At 43.9% G+C, this 22,036-nt stretch overlaps 1 protein-coding gene across 5 annotated transcripts in view; it reads left to right on the top strand.

Annotated features, from left to right (window-relative positions):
• Positions 1-22,036, top strand: part of HECTD4 (HECT domain E3 ubiquitin protein ligase 4) — a 1,724,100-nt gene that overhangs the window by 696,275 nt on the left and 1,005,789 nt on the right. For all 5 annotated transcript variants that reach the window (XR_011199486.1, XM_069214810.1, XM_069214812.1 and 2 more), the window contains exon 34: positions 15,266-15,450. Coding sequence is in view for 4 of the 5 variants with exons in the window: in XM_069214810.1 (XP_069070911.1) it covers positions 15,266-15,450 (185 nt within the window). In the remaining variant the exon portion in view is untranslated. The remainder of the gene's footprint in view (positions 1-15,265; positions 15,451-22,036) is intronic.

The following is a 22,036-nucleotide window of genomic DNA, read 5'->3' on the forward strand; positions in this document are numbered from 1 at the left end:
GCAAGATAAAGTCAGTCCCCCGCTAACAAAGAGGGATAACACCATGATCAATTTTTAGCTTCAGACCCGTGAGGTGCACCTGAAAAATTATTTCTGTTGAATAACCATATTAACTCATTGGAATTTATATTGGACATTGTAACATTTGTAGGAGTGCAACTGAGGGTGCATTACCAAGTGGCTATATAAAGTGTCTTTTTAAACAGGACTTCCCTAACTCTAACATAGTGAGGCAACTGCCCTCAACTGCTCTGCAGAAACTGCAGAGTAATTTTCAAAATCAAGCATTAAATGAAAACTTGAGATCATCTTTTATAAATCCCTGGGCATTTGATCACATTGTGCAGGTAATTAGCTCCAAATATTAATGGGACTGCATCCACAGTCAAGCCAGAGACAATTTTACCACAAGTAAAACAAGTACATCATTGTGATGATTTGGAGAATGAAGTATGGAAAGCTATTATAGCTCTTACTCCAGAATATGAGTGGGTGAACCACTACACTCTCACTGTGGAAAAACACATATATTTGAAAGCAATATAAGGCTGCTTTAGATGACATTCTTTTCTTTCTTTGTCTAAGATAAATACAGACATTTGTTCTTGAAAGGAAAGAAATTAATGATTTATTTTTATTAGTTGGTTTACGTGATCATGTACAATTTACTTTAAAGTTGGAGAAGGTTAGGGAGTTTAATGCATTAGAACAAAATAAGTTGGTAACTTTTTATTAGAAATGTATAGTATGGAAGATAATGTAGATGTCCTCATTGTCTGTGGGAAATGAAAAAATAGAGAGTCACTATTGTTGTCTCAGTAGAATACTGTAGTTATGGAGACTAGGGAAGCTTTACGTGGGCCTATAAGAGTACAAAAGTGAAGACAGTTGAGCAAAATGTTGAGTGGTATTCTGCAGCTGCAAGAACTAAGAATGACCCAAGGTGAAGACCATTTTCAGATATTTGAGCAAACTAGCCAGAAATCCTTGTTAAGATTAGGAAGAAAAATATAAACAATGACTGTGGATTACAAATTGAAAGCCCACAGGTTGGCAGTGTTTACAGTCATGAATGTTTCAAGGACAAGAGCCAATGGGCTTTTTTCAAGCACTTGTTAATTGGCTCGATAATGTTGATCCAATCAAATTTCCTGACCGTGATATTGAAGCAGACTGAATCGCCCAATTTAAAACCTTTTACACAGTCCTCTGTTGTCACAGAGCACACAGGATTTGTGACAAGCTTTCAATGAAATCCAACATTCCTTCTGTTATTTTGTGGAAGAAGTGCTGCAAAAGAGCATTAAATCCTTGAGATATGACTATGTCCTTGGCCCTAAAGGTTTGCCTGCCTTGGCATGAACTGTTTGAGCCCTTTATTCTGTGAGGCCTTTTGGATACTCACCTCATGTCCTGTATCTCTGAGTCCAATTGCATGCCAATTCTAAAGGGGTTGCTTTGGCAGTGGGAGTTTAATTCTCCCTTTTAGTACAAAATGGCTGTTACCTGAAGTGGTTATTCAAAAGATCAGATATTGGCAAGCTACTGTCTTCACATTAACCGTTGTGTAGTACACAGGCACATATAACCACTGCTGTAGCCTCAAACTTTTATTGTCCTGGTGATGGCCGTTCATTGTAAACAGGTTGCATTGCAGTTGAGGCTCTTCTGGCAAGTGGACTGTGCTTACTAGTCATTATGCTTGCTTTATTAGTATAAAAGACTGGTTCCTTCTGAATGAACAAACAGCTACAAATATTTATGTACTACCAATATTATTTTGGCCTTTTTTTCCTACTCACTGCATGATCACTTGAGCACCAGCACTCTTTGTGAGCATTTATTCTTCACAGTGGGTATAAATATTGTTGTGGCTAGTCATTATGTGTTTGTTCATTAGTTCCTTGTTTTAAACAATTAATAACTTGTGTTTTTTTATCACTCATCTCACTAGGAAATATTATTTAGTCAATTTCAAACAGGCACAGCACCAGACTGTTATTGAATTATCTTTCCTGCATTATTTGTTTAGGAAGGGTGGCATGGAGGATTCCGGGAATCACCTCCAATTGATCTCTTGAATGGTTATCTTCAGCATATACTAGGTTCATACTACAGGAACTAGAAAGTGCAGAGTAGCACAGCTGAATATTTATCTCCTTACAGGCCCACCAATATATTTATGTGACTGCAACAAGGCGGTTTGCCTTTTTCATCAATTACAAATCTGCATTTCATGGTTTCGGTAGAGATCTTTGATAGAATAAACTTCATGCATAAGTCATTAATTATTTTCTTTCGAAAGCCTTTCAAGCTCACCATAAAGGGACCTGGGTACATGTTAGGTTAGACTCTGTAAATAGTATGCAAGCCTCTTAAAATTAATTGAGGTCCAAAGCAGCGATGGATCCTGGCACCCCTTCTGTTGAATCTTTGCACAATAAACCTTAAGCTCATTTTGGCCTAAATCAAAGTCCTTTTCCACTATGCTATTGAATCAGCTTCTTCAAGCGATTCAGAGTGATACTTCTAACTGTCGAGCCTTCACTTCTGATTCCTCACCATTTGAATTCCTCTGGATGCCAAACTGGACCCAAAACCTTTCAAGCCATTGCTCCCATTCATCAACAGATGGCTGTAAGACTACACAGCGGCTTGTCCTCCCTCTGAAAGAGGCACCTAAGAGCTGCATGTAAGTGCAACCACTGCACGCTGAATTCAGTCCCTTTTTATCCGTGTCCTTTGAGACGCATCCAAAGCTCTGCTCCCGAAATGTTGTCAGTTCCTGATCATCCTCCAGAAAGTTTTTCTTGATACTGTGCTAGGGTTATGTCTTCTTCCAAAGACCACAGGCGTTAAGCTGTGCCACACCTGCAGGAAGTAGATGTCAGTTGCTGATCTCATGTCACAGCACTCCACATAAGAATGTCTTATAATTCTTACACTGAGGTGAAAGCAAATGCCTTCTCTGCTGCCCCACCTGGAAGAGTCAAGATGCATTGCTGCACTTGGCAAGAGGATGTTCTCTTCTTCTTGTTCAACTTTGCAGTCTGTGAATAGTGTTCATTTGTTGGACAGATACTCATACTATCTTGGATATGGCAAGCATGATTTTGCCCACTCTCCCTGTGGTGTTCCAAAATACCTTTGTCTAGACCGTTCTCGATGGCCAATACACAGCCAAGTACATTTTAATCAGGGATTGGGGGGCAATCATGTTCTCCTATTGGTCCTTGAGGAGTGGTCTTGGGGATGAGAAGGTGGTGTGATTTTGCTGTCTCTGTCCTGGAGGATTTCTGATATAAACTTCACTCCTCATACAGACCACCTTTGAAAGGGTACTGCTTTGATGTCTATTCAGAATGTGAGGAATATGTGATTAGAAGTATCCATCATAACAGTAAATTGCTTGCATTTGGTAATACTCTTTCTGGTGGATACTATACCCAGCCACAGATTCCTCACTACCCCACCTCTTACCAATTCTGTGGAGTGGGCTTTTAGATCATAATAGGATTCCATATTAGATATTGCACACTGTCATGATTCTCAGTTTGTTAGTGACGCTCTGCATCTAGGGGCACGGAATGCTTTACTGACTTCATTGTGCAGAAGTGGTGCATATATACAGCTCTACACTGCCTATTCCAGAGGCAGGACAAGGCTGCCACAGAGTGCAGTAGTGCGACCTGTCTGCACACGAGAGCATTTACTGTAAAGTTTCAGGATCTAGATATGGCACTTAGGGGGAATCAAAAAGGTGAGAAATCATATAAACTGGAGCAAGTCGGAGATTTTTCTGCTGATGGACATTACCCGTCCACCTGTGACGGAGGTCTCTCTACGTTGGTACTCCAACTCTGCACAATACTTAGGTATTCTTATAAATAGAGACAAGGAACAGGTGCTACTGCTTAATTATGGAACGGCGGTGGAGAGACTCACTGCCCAGGTTGACAGATGGGTAAAGCACTGCTCTCTACGTTGGGCCGGATATCGCTCATTAAAATGGTGGTTCTCCCACGATTCTTTTATATATTTTTGAATATTCCGCTCCCACCTACTAATTCTTTTTTTGCGACACTTCAATGCCTGATCATTCGGCTGGTATGGGCGGATAGACACCCAGGCATTCGATGGGAGGTCCTGATCCTCCCCTATGAGTGGGGCAGATTTGGGATCCCCACTTTCAGCTTGACTACCCAGTGGCACAATGTCAGTATACGTTATCGCTGGTATCATCCTGATGTTCGCCTTCCTTAGTCCATCTCAGAGCGGGACTTATTGGCTCCTGTCCCGCTGAGCGCTCTCTTGCCCAGGGGTGTTCCACTACATTGCAGAGATATTCAAACTCTGGATATAACTAGTTGGGCTTCGAGTAAACTGTCTCGCCTGCTTCACTGCAACACATTGTGTTCCCAGCATGGACATTGATTAATAATCCTTCTATACCCATTACGCAGGAGGCGCTGGTTCAGTGTACATTACGCATTTTTCAGCTTCATACCTTTGGGGACGTCTTCCTGGATGACCACATATATTTTCACGTATTACAGACACTCGTTTTACCGACGCCATGCAATTGCAGCAATTCGTACTATGTCAACTACAATGCGCTTTGTGTGCATGCTACCCCACATATCTGCTGGCTCCTGCCTAGTTTGTACCACTTACCCTGGTCACTACTGCAGACTCTGGCCACAATTGGGATCCAAACTTTATCTAGTTTGTATTAAGGCTCTTCCCGTCTCAGATGCTCGGCTGAGGGAATCCTGGGAAAGGGATCTGGGTTGCCCCCTACCCCAAAACGTCTGGGAGGCATGCTGTGCGCAGTCGATTTGTTTCAATCAACCAGTGACACAAGTTAGTCCACTTTAAATTCCTAAGGAGGGCCTATATCACCCCTAGGGACAAAGCCTGCATTCATCAGAGTGGTTCTCCCGCCTGCCGGAAATGCTGTGAACAGATTGCGGACTTTTCACACATGACTTAGACCTGTCCCAGCTTTAGTTGTTTTTGGTGTGAGGTTTATGATCAGTTGTCAGTTATTGTTAGTTGGCCTCTGCTTCCTGACCCACTTACGGCCCTTCTCAGCTACACTGGTGATCTGCTGAAGTCTATTAGGTGCCTTACTGCAGTTTCGCTCCTGCTGGCTAAACTGGAGATAGCACTTCCATGGGGCTCCACAAATGCACCAAACAATGCTTCCTGGCTAGCTAGCCTTACATATTGTGACACCAATAGCAAGCGTTATGCCTCACTACAGCCTGTGGCATGTAGGCCTAAAGATATCTGACAAACACTAGGGGACTACTTGACTACACTTGTCACGTTTCAGCCAACATCACAGGCTTCTAATGTTGCAAGTTCATGTTGAATCTACCCTTTCCATGTCATAATATCTTTCACTTTAATTGTCAATTACCGACCATTGCCCAAATGCCCGTTGATTGTCAACAGTGAAAATACATATGATTTGCAAACACAAGCAGAGGAAGACAGAGAAAAAGAGTGCATCTGTTTACCTCTTTATGATCAACAGCATGTTTATCTCCCAAACTAGCACAGGTTTTGTGAGCAGGAGTGGTCATAAATGTGCTGATTCTGATGGTCATTAAGATCCTTTTGAGGGAGACAGTGAGGAATGCCTCATTGTCTTCCTCAAATTAATGGTCTAGATCCCTGGTGTGGATGGATCTCATTAAGATAATCTGTCATATGATGGTGGATTATGACATCCATTTCCCTACAGAGCCATTTTTTTCAATCTGTGCATCAGCCTGCATCCACCCACCAAAATGTACTGCTGCATCATTCAGATAGCAGAACCGCCTAATCTTCCTCCAGTAGGTTCTTCACCTGATGACATGGTCATTGTTTCATATATTTGCTGAGAAGGCTTCCAAAAGATTTGGCCTCCGAATAACAAGCTGATTGAAGGACTGCTTTCTAAACAACTTTAGAGAGCCAGCCAAGAAGTCAAGAAGATATGAATGGAGGGGAGTACTGGTTATAGACCATCTGCAGCAAGAAGTGTGTTAAAAGTAATATAGATGTCATAAACCATTAGATTTCACCCCAAGGCAGGTTCAGTAATAATGCAAACAGCCCAGAGAAGATTATGAAATCCATCTGACAGGGAAAGACAGATGAATGCATTTGGAAATGGGATTTCGTCTATTGCAGCCACATAGGTCAGGGCAGTTACTTTCATGGCAGTACTGGGCAGATTGGATCAACAGATGTGGTCAGACATAATATCTTAAGGAGGAAAACAGGAAGTTAAAGTAATTCTACATGAAGGGGAAATTATCAACTCTGCAGTTTACTTCTCTTACCCTGGATTCTGACAACTGGCTTGGCTGTGTTAGGAAGGCAAGGCTGGCTAAGTGCAATCTCCTTTATACCCGAAGAACAAAACAGGATACTGGATATGCCCTTTGGTGGGCAATTTTTATTTAGGAAGCATGTTGATTATGCAATGGAAAAGATAAGAGCTGATACAGTTACAGTTCTATCCCTCTGAGCTTTGCAGCATTGAAACCTGCAGCCTTTTCGGAGAGCTAAAGGCACAGGCCAAATAATTTGTGGCGGTTCCAAGACATTAATATCATTTTACCTATGTCAGTCACAGTAAAGCCACTCTTACGGCCCTCAACAACAGCGGCCATACAGAGTGCAATCCAGTGGCATATACAAGTTCTAGACCTGCACCAGCTCAACTACTTGCAGAGAAAGCAGTAATTCTGCATGGCATGCTTGTAGGAGGAGCTGCAGCTGTTGATTGAAAAAGTTTTGATCCCTGGATCTCCAAGAAGCGGACTTGCATATTACCATTCACTACAGACATTGAACATTTCTCAGATTCAAAATCGGGCCCAGTTATCAAGACAATGTTTTCCATTTAGGGCACAGATCAGCCTCAAGAACTCTTACAAAATGTATTGCACCAGTCACAGTCCATCTTCAGTGTTTAGGTCATCAGGCATATCTACACTTCATTGACAGGTTAATCTGAGGCAGCTCCAAGCAGTCCACAGACAAGTGAGTCCTAGCAATGACAAATGATCCCTACAACTGTCATGCAAGATTCACTTTCTGATGGCACTCTTATACACCAAAGACTCTACAGCATAACCTTTGTGGGTTTGACAAGCAAGCCTCTATTCACTGGCAAGCCAGCTGTAAGAATGCAGCTAAGTCTCAGCCACAACATCTTATCATTCAGAAACGGCCTTAATGACCTACCCCTTCAAATCTTAATTCTGCAATATAGTTACCAAAGGTGAGTAATTTTTTCATCTCGGAAGATATATGAATGGATGGGACTGAGCCCAACATTACACTACAAAGGAGGAAGGTCAGTTGAAAGTGACCTATCCCGCCTAGTGTTCTCAACTGCATCTCGGGTAGTACTGTATCACTACATCCCCCAGAACTCCTGAGCAGGATATTGATTTCAGGGCATAGTTGATAATGTTGGTAAGGCAGCACTGATTCTTTTGAACTTATCTGCTGTGTTCGATACCATCAACCACTTGCTCCTAATATACCTGCTGAAGTGCATTGGTATCAGACTCTGCCCTTTCCTTATTAGTTTCATTTTTGATCAGCAGAGAACAAGTGGTGTCTCTGGGGGACTTTACATCCAAATCATTCTTCCTTCCATGTGGGGTCCCTCAGGGGTCTTCACCAAGTCCCACATACTTCAACATTTATGTCACTTCCCCATGCAAACCTCATCCACTCTTGTGGTTTTAATGTGCTTTCCTATGCCGACGACACACAGTTTGTATTCTCAGTTTCATGTAACATCTAGGAGGTTGACAAACGGTTTAAAAAATGCATGGAGGAAATTGTCGGATTGATGCATAATAATTGGGTTAAATTAAACTCTGACAAGACCAAGGCATTCTTGTTCTGCACTGATGCATCCTTCTGGACTGCCTCTTGGTGGCCTCAAAACCTTGGCCCGCTTCCTTCTCCATTATAAAAAGCCAAGAACCTGGATGTTCTCTTTGGCAGAAAACTCTCCTTTTTTTACCATATTAATCAGGTCACTTCATCTTGTTTTTTCTTAGTACGAAGTCTTAAAAAAAGAAAAAAAGAGTGGGTCAATTTCAGATCTTTATGCATGGAACATAAAATACCTTATTATGGAAGGCCCTGAACTTTTCAAAAAGATTATTCACTGGTACACCCTCAATTATGGGCTTCGGCATATCTTAGCCAAGACCCGTTGGTGTGGCAGAAGTTTCTCCTTTTCCACTTGCAAACTGTGGAATTCTTTGCCCTATCACCTCAGAGCTCAATCCAACCTAAAACGATTTAGAAAGCCGCTTAAAACCTGGCTTTTATCATGTTCTTTTTCTCATTAGGTTCCTCAGTTGGTTTTATATTAGACCACTAGCGCAAAAAATGCCTTCCGGCATGTGCGCGCTCTACAAATCTTTTACTTATTTACATGTGGGGACTGTCCAAGTATCAGGGAGTCAAAGAGAAATTATTCTGTGTATTGGCACCTTCTTGGATAGTAATTTTAACTAAACTGTGTTTTCTTGTCTGTTTTTCTCTTTCCATAGATATCTTAGTTTAGTCCCGGTCATTTTCTATGTTGTGTGCCAGTGATGCTTTATCACTGTTGGTTTAAGTTGGGTATGCGAGCCAGGATAATTTCTTAGACGTACTGTATATACCATCTTAAATGGGCTTACAGGGAAAAGTGGGAGGGTGTCCAGCATATTTAGGTTATTAGGTGCCCTTTTCATTTCCCTGTAAGTCTTTGTGGGATTCTCTTTTTTTACTACACTCGTTGGGGGTGGGGGAGCACAACTTAGTGAGCTGTTTCTGTCTTACTGTGTTTGTTCTTATTTTTGTCTTAGGACTTGTGTCATTCCTGGGAGCCTGACCAGTCTAGACTCAGCTTTGCCTACCCCAATGGTCTTTGCATGTAGCAGTGCTTGAAACTGTGCTGGGGTCCTCTTGCTGTAGTCATGGGCTTTCTTCCTCACTGTGTGACCTATTTCCACTCTTTACCCCTCCCCTCCAGCTCCATCAGCTTGATAAGCTGACCAGTTCAGGTAAATGCTGGCATTGGAGCCTTACCAAAAATGTGTGTTTGCACTTGCCCTAACCTCAGAGGTTGCTTTGCATGTGACTTCATTAAAAGAGCATTATTGGATGTTTTTGAACAGTTGTGCAATTGTCATCTCAGGTTTTACAGGACTCGCTGAGTCTTCTAAAGCAAAAGAGGTAACAAGAGTGCCTGATCTGCTTTTCCGGAATAAGTATGTTGTCACAGGGACATCCCACCAATTTTACACAATCTCTCTTTGTTGATGAATATTAGGTGAGATGTTCACCTATTGCCCCACATATATCTCTTAGCTGTGTTACAGTATTCTGCATTGTGCCAAACAATAAAAGCACAGTCTACTATTCTGGTGTCCCACTCAAGCACGTCAAGACAGTGGTTTGATGCTCAATCTTTAAGTAATTTACATTTGTGATTATAAATGTACTGTTAAATTGGAAGGGAAGAAGGCATTTAAATCTGTTTTCAGAGAATTGCATCAACATAATATTGTATCTGATAGAGACGTCTAGCTGCAGATTCCTTACCTTAGAATCCCATGGCGCCAGCTTCGAATCCAGAATTTTTCTGCTGAGCAGTACCCTGCGCGCACCGTCGGGTGGCATCGTTCGGATCCGCGTGCGTTGTCCGGCTCCGCGTGGCATCGTCAGTGTCATTGGAGCCATCTGTGACGTCATGGTCTATATAGGCACCACTCCGGCGCACGTACATCAGTTATTTTTCTTCTGCGCCGGTTAAGCGCAGGTCCAGATAGAGCTACCCTTTTTTCGACGACTTTGTTGAGGATTCTTTTCAGTTGTCTGTGAAATGACTTCAAGAAAGACTGGATTTAAACCGTGTGGTGCGTGTCATCGCACCATGTCAGTCACTGATCCACACCAGGTTTGTCTCTGATGCCTCGAATCGAAGTCGTGTTCCGACTGTCAGGCCATGGCTCCAAAGACTTTGAGACAGAGATCTCTCAAACTTCTAGCGGCCCGGCAGCTGTCTTCGGTTAGCATGACTCCGAGGAGGTCACGGTCCTGCTCTAGGAGGAGGTGGTCACGGTACCGCTCCAGGAGCCCCAAGTGATCTTCCTTGCATTTGAGGTCTTAGGGCATTCAGGTGAGAGGCACAAAAAGAAGTCCAACCGGACTTTGACTTCGCCAAGCCCGTCGGCCGACAAGGCATCTAAGTAACATTGACGCTCGGAACGCGGCTCCACAGAGCCTTCGCCAGGGTTGACTCGGCTTCTACTCCCCTTTCCGGGAACCAGAGCAACCCTGCTCAAATGAAAGAATTTTACGAAGTTATGCCCCTTGTTTTTGATCGGGCTGCACATTCGGGTGGGTCTACGCGTCCTGAGGGGTCAGCAGGGGCCCCATCGGATTCAGCGCCCGTGGCTTCATCCTTTGCGCCGTTGGGGATCCCTGGATCTGATAGTGGATCTGGACCAGCGCTGGGTTCTCACAGTCAACCTCCTCCGGTGCCGGGCCCAACGTTGACACTCCTTCCACCACTGGCGCCCACTGATAGTGGTAGCCCCATACTCATTCTGGATGATCCAGAGGCGGAACAACGCCGTATGACACCAATTCCGACTTGGACGGCGCCGATTAGGCCCAGATCTGTGCCTGAAGCTTATTCAGAACAGCCAGGCACAAGAGAGGAGTGGAAGGGGTCTGAGGTCCCTTTAGAATATGGATTGGAGCATGAACAGGACTGGTATGAGGATCTAGCGGAAGCCAGTAGACTAGATACTTCTCCAGATACTGGCATGCTCTCTCCTCCTGCTGTGGCTACGGAGGAGGGGGCATCTTATGCCATGGTGGTGCGTAGGGAAGCTGAGGTCTTGGACCTAGACTTTCCTACGGTACCAGTCAGGTCTAATCTCCTGAAGGAGGTGCTTTAGCCGGGTGTTGCTACATCAGAGCCGATGTTACCCTTCAATGAAGCCCTCACAGATGTCCTTCTGGGAACATGGTCGAAACCCAGCACAGGGACTCCTGTGAATAAGGCAATCGGCCGCTGCCATAGACCAGCTCCAAATGACCCTAGTTTCCTCACCCAACACCCCATCCCAGAAAGTTTGGTGGTCCAAGCCTCCACTTCCCGTGGTTCCTTCCCTTACGCCCCCGATAGGGAATCCAAGAGGCTGGACCAACTTGGAAAGAAAATGTTTTCTTCCTCTAGCCAGGCATTGAGGTAGGTAAACACCTCTTGCCTATTGAGCCGTTTTCCCCATACTTTATGGGATAAGTTGGCACAAGTGTTGCCCGGGTCCCAGAGGGCATTCAGGACACTTTCACCCAAGTGGTGAAGGATGGGAGAGATGCAGCCAGGTTTACCATCCGGTGTGGCTTGGACACGACCGTCTCGCTGGGCAGAGCAATTTAATCGACTATGGCCCTCCAACGCCATGCCTGGCTACGTGTTACTGGCTTTTCGGGGGATGTCCAGTCGAACTTAATGGACATGCCTTTTGATGACACTCGCGTTTTTGGTGAGAAGGCAGACCCTCCGCTTGAGAGGTTCAAGGATTCTCGAGCTACAGCCAGATCCTTGGGCCTCTCAACGCTAGATCGCCAGCAGTCTGCCTATCACCCCTTTCGAGGCTTTGGAAGGGGTGCGGTACCACGCCCACCACAGGTTAGCCACAGTCCTCCGGCTTCACAGCATCCCGGGCGAGGACGAGGTCATGGTACTGTCAGACCCAGAGGGTCTAGCCAGAGGTCGGCCACCACCCAGCCCCTCTCTTCCGCAGCCCCCAAGCCGTCCTATAATTTCATCTCCGTCACTGGCGGTCCATAACATGGGATCTTAAAGATCATCTTGCAGATCATACAGAAGGGCTACTCCCTCCCCTTCCAGTCGTTCCCTCCCTGTATCATTCCGATAAAAGAACGGCCGATGGAGAATCATTTGGTCTTACAACGCAAGGAAGTTACGGCTCTCTTGGTCAAGGGAGCCATAGAAAGGGTCCAGATATCAGAACTAGGCAGTGGTTGTTATTCCCGCTACTTTCTGATTACAAAAAAGAACAAAGGCCTTCACCCTATCTTGGATTTAAGGGACATCAATCTCTTCCTCAAAAAGGAGAAATTCAAGATGCTCACTCTTGCTCAGGTCTTGTCTGCCCTAGACCAAGGAGACTGAATGGTAGCGCTGGACTTGCAGGATGCGTATTTTCACATCCCCATCTTGCCCTCCCACAGTTGTTACTTGCAGTTCAAGGTGGGTCATGAGCGCTTTCAGTTTACCGTGCTCCCTTTTGGACTTACCAGTGCCCCAAGGGTGTTCACCAAGGTGAAGGCAGCACATCTGCGCAGGCTAGGGATTTCAGTCTTCCCCTACTTCGATGACTGGCTGTTGAAGGCTCCGACGCCCCACGCCCTCATCACCCACCTTCCGACTACGGCGGACCTCCTGCATTCGCTGGGGTTCACTATCAATGTGCAGAAGTCGCATCTGACTCCCTTTCAGAAGCTCCCTTTCATTGGGGCTGTTCTGGATACAGTGCAGTTTCGGGTTTATCCTCCCAAGCAGCGAGTCCAGGATATTCAGGTTATGATACCGATGTTTCGGCCTCTATCCTGGATTTCGGTGAGACAGACTCTGAGGCTGTTGGGACTCGGGGCCTCCTGCAACCTATAAATCAATCATGCCAGATGGCATATGATGGCTCTTCAGGGGGACCTGTAGTTCCAGTGGGCACAGCATCAGGGAAATCGTACCGACATGGTTCAGATCTCGGAGGGAACTGCAAAGCATCTGCAGGTGTGGTTAGTGAACTGCGATTGGGTCAAAGGCAGACTTCTCTCCCTTCCTCAACCAGATCTTACAACAGTGACAGATGCGTCACTTCTGGGATGGAGCGGCAATCTGGGAGAGGCAAAGATCAGGGGCCTCTGGTCTCCGGCGGAGTCCGGGCTCCATTTCAACTTATTGGAGCTCTGGGCGATCTGGCTAGCATTAAAGGCATTTCTTCCTATTGTGGAAGGGAAGATAGTGCAGGTGTTCACGAACAACACTACCGCAATGTGGTACTGCAACAAGCAGGGTGGTGTGGGGTTGTGGACCCTTTGTCAAGAGGCACTACGTCTCTGGATGTGACTGGAACACCAGTGCATAACCCTGGTGGTTCAGCACCTGGCATGCTCTCTGAACGCCAGAGTGGACGAACTCAGCTGGTGATGCTTAGCGGATCACAAATGGTGTCTCCATTCAGAGGTGGCACAAGGACTCTTTCAGCAGTGGGGAGAGCCTTGGTTAGAACTGTTTGCCTCCGAAGAGAACGCACAATGTCAGCAGTATTGCATTTTGGAGTTTCCAAGGCGTGGCTATCACTAGGCGACACTTTTAGTCGCGATTGGAGTTCAGGCCTCCTGTACGCCAAAATGAGCATCAGTCCTCCAATCAGGTTGTCTCTTCGGGAGGATCTCCTGTTGCAGCAGCAGGGCAAGGTTCTCCACCTGAATCTGTCAGAACTGCGGCTTCATGCATGGAGATTGAGCGGCGGCAGTTGATGGTTTATGACCTTCCCCCCCAAAGACTGTAATGTCATTCTGACAGCCAGACATCCCTGTACCAAGACGGTTTATGCCTGCCTTTGGAAGCGTTTTGTATTATATTGTACAGAGAGGTCTATTGACCCTCTTTCTTCTTCTCTTTCTAATATCCTTCTTTTCATTCTGACACTCGCCCAACAGGGTTCCTCCTTAGGGACTCTTAAGGGCTATCTTTCTGCCTTATCAGCTTTTTTTTTTTCTTCAAATTCCTGATCAACAGTCTTTAAGTCTCCAACTGTACAGAGATTCTTAAAAGGGCTTGTACATATGTTTCCACCTACGCCTTTTGTTATGCCCCAGTGAGACCTTAATCTGGGGCTCATGTTTCTTATGTGTTTTCCTTTTGAACCTTTACATAATTGTCCTCTCCATCTGCTCACTATCAAAACAGCCTTCTTAGTGATGATCACATCTGTCAAGAGAGCAAGTGAGATGCAGGCTTTAACATCAAAACTGCTGTATCTCATGTTATATCCTGATGATGTAGTCCTCAGAACTCGTGCCTCTTACCCTCCCCAAGGTGGTGACCCCTTTCCTTCTGGGTCAGAACATTACTCTGCCCACCTCCTTTGCTCCACTGCAACCCTCTAAAGAAGAGGAGCGACTCTACCGGCTGGATCCAAAAAGAGCGTTGTTCTTCTATCTTCACCGCACAAAAGAGTTCCGGGTGGATGACCAACTCTTTGTGGGGCACGTTGGTGCAAAGAAGGGTCGGGCAGTTCAGAAACAAACCATTTCGCGCTGGCTTGTTCTTTTTATTAAAATTTGCTACACATTGGCTAAGAAGCAGCCTCCTGAGGGATGGAGAGCTCACTCTACAAGGGGGAAAACTGCTACCACAGCATTAGCTTGGGGCTTGCTGGTCCTAGACATCTGCCAAGTGGCACCGTGGGCTTCCTTGCACATGTTCGCAAGGCATTACTGCCTGGATAGCCAGGTGAAGAGAGATGGGCATTTTGCTCGCTTGGTCCTACGGGACTTTCTTGTACAAAGTATATGTCCGCAGCCCACCGCCTGGAGGCTTTGGCTTGGGTATCTATTCTAAGGTAAGGAATCTGCAGCTAGAAGTCTCTATCAGATGAACAAGTTACTTACTTTTGGTAACAAATTATCTGATAGAGACTCTATCTTGCTGAAGATTCCTTACCCCCACCTATGCCTCCCCGCTCTGTGGATATATACTATGTATTTTCAGATTCTTACCCTTTTTCCAGGGCATGTCATTTTGCACAGACAATCAGAAAAACTTGGTTCTTCCATGACTCTGCGCTTCTGGCGTGGGAAGTTGTGGAAAAGAACTGAAGTATGCGCGCCAGGGAGGTGCCTATATAGAAGACAGTGACATCACAGACAGCTCCAATGACACTGACGACGCCACACGGAGCCGGACGCCTCACGTGGATCAGAACAACACCACCTGACGGTGCATGCAGGGTACAGCTTAGCAGAAAAACTCCGTATTCAAAGCTGACGCCAGGGAATTCTAACGTAAGGAATCTGCAGCTAGTTAGAGTCTCTACCAGATAATTTGTTACCAAAGGTAAGTAACTTGTTCATTTAGTTTATTAAATGCCCCTTTTGTTTCCCTGGAAATCATTGTGGTATTGTATCTTCCTGTAAATAGGAGTGAAGAGAAGTGCTTAGTTCGAAGTGGTCTTGTTCAACTAATGGATAGGCTGTGCAGTTTGAGCAGCCAGATAGAATCCAGCTCAAATGAAAAACAAACCAAAAAACAGAAAGTTGCAACTATGGCATGGGCCGCTTTCCAAGTTCTAGCCAATCGCTGTGTAGAATGGGAGAAAGAAGAAGGTATGAACTGCACGTATTTATTGATTTTATACTGCTTGTTGATTTCCAAAGGTTGTGTCTGAGTGGTGTTCAGCATGAAAGGATACACATGCACCATCTCACCTTTATGAAAAATTGTTTTTCCTACAATATTTAATGGAATCCCATACGTAGGGGAGGAAGAGGTCGAAATGGTTTCATGGGAGAAGGGGGGGGCACAATGATCAGTGAGTATTCCCACTGTGGAGCTATTTGTTTATGCTATTGAAATATTCTAATAAAACAGTTTCAATCTAAAATATAGTTTTGACGTACAAAAGGGTATTTATAACAGACACTGTTATATAGATTTAATGATCTTTTAGCACCCACTTGTATCACACACTCAAATTTTTCCTGTAATTCAGTCACTCAGCACAGGGGTAGTCAATGTAGTATATCCATGAGTCTGCTAACAGCTGCCCGAATCTCGGCCATCTTGAGTGACAATACTCTTTATCACATTCAATGGCCAGTAACATAGAAAACACTAACAGGAACAATCTTCTCCTCATCACAAGTTTAATTTGGTGCCACGTGTGCCTCTCCCATCCTCCTGTTTAATAGCCCTTTAATTTGTACACTGATCATGTGCGGATATGAAGGAAGCGCAGCCTGAAAAGCTCAGCTCTCGTTCTTCTTTGCTGGTGTAGTGCAGAAGAGACCTTTTCAGATATCACACTAAAGATGTCTGATGAGCCTTCTACTAAGCCTAAGAACAGTGGGAGCTAACTTTGTTGCATGTCGCACTCTGGCTTCATCTGCATGAGTCTGACCTTGCTCAGCGGCATGTTTGGTACTGTGCAGGTTGTTCCCTATAGTGCCAATAATGCCGGTCTGCTTCATATTTCCAAAACCTCTCACTGACAGCTGCTACTAAATAGTTAGCCCTGCCTTTGACAAGGAGCATTAGGTAAGACTGTGACTACTGCCCATAGGTTTAGCCCACTTGGAGCAGCTGTTCAGTTCATACTCTAATGCCAATGGCTTTAATGATCTTTTTGTATATATGAATCAGAACAACAAGTAACATTGGTCATAGCTTATCCCCAATTTGAATACAAGACCTTCAAAATGCAAGTGGCATTGTTACCTGGAATAGCCACTATTTATATGTACTGAGGACCTAATTGCCGTAGGAGAAAACTCACTGTATCCCTGTGGTACACTAACGGGAAGTTGACAGTATAAAAAAAAGGCTTTGCGATCTGAGAGGGAAAGAAGGCTGAAATAAGGTCAGCCTGTGAGTCACTCGAGGAAAAAAATAGACTTGTTGGAGTCAAGACTCTGAGTGAGAATGTTGAGGAATAAGGAGGAGATCCAATTGCTGAAAAGTGCGGAGCGGGACTTTCAAGACAAAATGAAAATCCTAGAAAATAATTCTAGAAGGAATAACCTGAGAATTTTGAATATTCCAGAGGGTATGGAAGGGTCCGACCTAAAACAGTATATAGCCACTCTTATTAATAAGGCAGTTCCACTTGACGTATCCGAGGCTGAAATCCTTAACGATATTCAGAGAGTCCATCGGGACCCTTCTAGGAGGAATCCAAATGTTAAGAAACCACAAAGAATTCTGGTGAATTTTAAAACGTATCTTCTGAAAGAGGAAATTTTTACAAAAGCCTTGGAGCTTGGATCACTAGATAGTGACGAAACAAAATTTTAGATTAGGTCTGACCTCTCTATGGCGACTCTGAACAGGCAATGGGAACTAGGCAAATGCCTGGAGGAATTTAAAAAGCTAGGAGCCGAAGTGCGACTGAGGTTTCCAGCAAATTTGCGTGTGATGATGAATAACAAAATGTATAATATCAGGGATCCCGTTGCAGCGGATGATTTGATAGATGCGATAAAAAAGGGGAATATGGTTTAAGAAAAGTAAGGGGAGCTCATGGCGCTCTAAAACTGGGCCAATGGGCCAAGAGATAAGGGTAGGGGTTCCCCCAGGGAGGGTAGGTAGGGACACGATAGGGGAGTTTGGGGTTGCACAAAGGAGGAAGCATGTGGGGAAAAAAATATATATATCCTCATACATCTCAGATTTATTTTTGTCTGGATAACATTCAGGGGGTCCAAGGAGATGGGAATAGCGTAGTACAACTGATGTCATAGAATGTTAATGGGTTACGTATGAAAGCTAGAACAAGAAGAATCTTGTAGTTTCTGAAGGATTCATCAGCCCATATTCTACTTTTACAGGAAACGCACTTAACTAAAGAAGAGATTGTGAATCTATTTAGAACACAACATTGGATAGGGGATTTTGTAACTACTGAGCACAACTTTAACACAAAGGGAGTGGCAATTTTGGTGAAGCGACAGTTTAATGCGACCCTATCCAAGGCATTAACAGACAAATTAGGGAGATGGATTATACTCAGGTTGCAGCTCGGTAGTAGGGCATTTACTTTGGTAGGATATTATGGTCCTAATTGTGATGATCTTGAGCCCCTTAGGGAGGTCTTTTCACATCTTTTGAATTTTTCTGATCCAGTAATTATGGTTGGGGACTTTAATGTGATTTTAGATAATAGGTTGGCTAGGTCAGCGAAATCTAGGTCGGTCGGCACTTCTAAGTCCCAGCAGTATTTAAAGCTAATGATGAAGGACTTTGGGCTGTGTGACTTGTGGAGTGTGAGAGCAGGGCAAAGGCAGGAATTCTCATTTCATAATCGGAAATATGGGCATGCTTCACAAATTGCTTATTTCCTAGTGGATAATACTATTTGTGATTTGGTGGAGATCATAGCTTACTTACCTGCACATTTATCAGACCATGCAGCGGTGATGTTAAAACTTCGTTGTCCCCATGGGGTATGTGGGGTGAGATGGACTCTTGATCGATCCCTCTTACTTGAGGAAGAAATAATTTGTGCTCTCCATAAAGAGGCTGAGGACTTCTTTAGGTTGAATTTAGGCTCAGCATCTACTGGGGTCGTATGGGATACTTTTAAAGCAGTTATGAGAGGAAGAATTATAAGCCTAGCGAATTATAGGAATAAGATGGATAGGGAGGAAGTAAAAAACTTAGAACAGCAAATTGCGGTATCTACTACTCTATGATATGGGCGGAGATGAGGTGTATTTGAGGAACAGAATCTCCCAGCTAAAATTACAGCTGGAGTCAGACTTACAAGTAAAAATTGCGAAGTGATATGAGGCAAGGGAACAAAGTTACTTTGAACATGGAGAGAATATGGGAAAGGTTTTGCCTTGGAAGTGTAAAAATGCCCAGCCACGCAATATGGTTAAAGAATTGGTGGACGGGCAGTCAGGGGCGTGCGTATCTTCTCCCGAGGCTATAGGAGGAATCTTTTACAAATTTTGTTGAAGACTTTATAGCGATAAAGGGGGGGGTGAATGAAGGGATGATCGATGAATGGTTGGATAGAGACCACCTTGCCCCACGCTTCCTCGAAAAGAAACAGAGGTATTTATCTAGATCTATTACGCAGGGGGAAATTATAGTAGCATTAAAGGAAAGCAAGAGTGGTAAGGCTCCTGGGCCGGATGGAATTCCGGTTGAGCTTTATAAGGTATTGGGGGATGTTATAGTACCTGTTCTCTTCCAATTATTTTCAGAGATCTATGAGGGAAGGGTTTCCCTACCAGCTTCATGGCAGGAGGCTATTATTTTGTTTATTTTAAAACCTGGTAAATCCCCTTCAAAGTGTGAGTCGTATAGACCAATCTCCTTGTTGAATAGCGATTATAAGTTGTTTGCTAAAATAATGGCAAATAAGCTGAGGGTGGTGGTGAGTGCTTTGGTTCATTCGGACCAGAGAGGTTTCATCAGGAACAGATTTTTATATGCGCAGACATTTACCTTAATAGGCGCCATTGATTTAGTTACTACATACCAAGATCCCCTGGCTGTTATAGCTGTGGATGTGATGAAAGCTTTCGACAGAGTTAGTTGGAAATATTTGTACAGAATTTTGGAACGTAGTAATTTGGGGCAGACATTTTGTCCGGTTATACGAGCTATTTACCAGGCATGCAGGGCCAGGTTGTTGGTTAATGGTAGGTTAACAGATTCATTTTGGATTACCAGGGGTACTCGACAGGGCTGTCTCCTTTCCCCCTTGTTGTTGAATCCATATATAGAACCCTTGGCTAGGAGAATTAGGCAGGATTAGAAAATTCCTCCCTTTAGAAGCAAGGGTTGGGCAAAGAAAGTGGCCTTGTTCGCCGATGATCTTTTGATTTTTACGTCTGATTTATTGACAACAATGCCTATCCTGTTGGATATCACTAAGGAGTTTGGGAAGATCTCAGGCTATTGTATTAATCCAGATAAAACTGAAATAATGGTCTGGAACTTGAAGAGTGCAAATTGGCGTACTACTAACTCCATGAGGTATTTAGGGTTAACGATTGTTCACAATTTGAAACAAATCTCTCTGGTGAATATTAGGTCGATTTTAACTGAGTGTACCAAGCTTATGTTGGGTTGGCTTTATCTGCCGCTTACAATTATTGGGAGGGTCAATTTGGTTAAAATGAGAATACTACCCAAGCTGAATTTTCTCTGCAACTCTGTCCCTCTTTCTATGGATAAAAAATTACTGGCTACGTTTCAACAAAAAATTAACTCCTTCATTTGGACACATAAGGGCCCTAGGATAGCCTGGAAGAAATTGCGTAGAAGAAGGGAGAAAGGTGGGTTGACGCTACCGGATGTTCAATATTATGCGTGGGCGTTCCATCTTAACGTTCGGATGTTGTTCTCCTCCCAGATCTTTCAGCGGTGGGCACAATGTTTAGTTTTATGGTGGCCACTGAAAAAGGTGCAAAAAGATATTTTTGATATAAGTTTGGTGATCCCAAGTTTTTCAAGAAAGTGAAATTAAAAATACTATACCACATTGTTAAGGTATGGTTTGCGGTTCGCAGAGCGGTTAAAATACAATATTATAGTCTGAGTGCTCCTGTTTGGGATTCGCCAGGTACCCCTGAATGTCTAACGGATGTATTGGCTCGTCCTCTTAAGAGAGCAGGAATTAAAGTTTGGGGGGGACCTGATTAGGGGAGGAACTTTGTTATGTTGGAATGAGCTCTTGGAAATTACAGAGGGATCTCTCTCAAGATTAAAGTATCTTCAACTGAGGAAATGGACAAGTGAACCTACAAATGTATTTGGCTCTGAGAATCTATTAGAGGACACCCTGATAAGGAATCATTTACGTTTACAAAAAGTTTCTAAATGGTATTGGGGGATCTTGGAGACTTTAGATGGTGATTTTGGATTACCGAGGGCCCTTTGGGGGGAGGAGTTTCCTTTAAGGCAGGATCAGGTGCAAGTATGGTGGGAGTCTTCTATGCAAAGGGTGATTAAAGTAATAAATCCTGTGTCATTGATAAGGAATCATCTTTATACTTTGCATAGGTCTTTTTTCTCTCCAAAGAGACTCTCTAAGATTAGGGGAGGAGAAGAAGTGACTTGTGTAAAATGTGGCTTGCCTGGTGCTTCTGATATACATATGTTTTTGGACTGTCCAGGGGTGTTAGCTTTTTGGCAAAAGGTATATACATCTCTTTTGGGTATTATTAGACAAAATATTCACCCAACTTTACCTTTAGTTATCTTATTTGTATTGCAAGAGGGCTTAGGGCTGAACAGAGAAACTAGACCAATACTCTTGTATGCAATACTTTTGGCTAGGAGGGAGATTTGCAGAAAATGGATGAGTACCATGCCCCCTTCTTATATGGACTGGCTTAATGCATTGATGGGTATCTCAAAATTGGATGTAGCAGTGAGTAAATTGAACAAGAGGAAAAGAAATTGTGATGTGGTCACGTTTATGGGAATGGCAGGGCACTTTATTATAATGTACTTTATTATAATATACTATCTGGTATGCTGATATTGGTCCTATGATTATATATATATGTCTACTCTTGTGTCCTTGACAATAACAGCGGTTTAAGGACCAATAAGAGAGTCATATTCTCCCTGGCGTTGGACTTCTCTATGATAGACAAACATCTTTGGGGCGATATCAGTGCACAGAATCCAAGGGTTCCCCTAAGAGGTAAGATAGTGGCAAAATTAGATAATTCTAATGCTCTATTTTGTAGTAGTGTGGTCGAGCAGTAGGCTTAAAGACTTAACTCCAGGCCAATAGGATTTATATAGAAAATATATATTTTCTTAATTTATTTTAGAACCATAAGATTGAAGATTTGAGGTAAGTACATAAAATGTAAGGTACTTCACACAGGAAAGTATAGAACTTTGATTTAAAACAGTAGTACACACAGATTTGGTTAAAATGGCAATAAGCTATTTTAAAAGTGGACACTGCAAAAATCAACAGTTCCTGGGGGAGGTAAGTTTGGTTAGTTTTTGCAGGTAAGTAAAGCATTTACACAGTCAGTCTCCTGGACATAGATAGGCCACCGTTGGGGGTTCAAGGCAACCACAGCACCAGCAACACAGGGCCGATCAGGTGTAGAGGTCAAAGGAGGGCCCAAAACACATAGGCTCCTATGAAGAATAGGGGTGCTCCAGTTCCAGTCTGCTAGCAGGTAAGTACCTGCGTCCTCGGGGAGCAGACCA

This window comes from Pleurodeles waltl, chromosome 11 (assembly GCF_031143425.1).
Source record: "Pleurodeles waltl isolate 20211129_DDA chromosome 11, aPleWal1.hap1.20221129, whole genome shotgun sequence".
NCBI lineage: Eukaryota > Metazoa > Chordata > Amphibia > Caudata > Salamandridae > Pleurodeles > Pleurodeles waltl.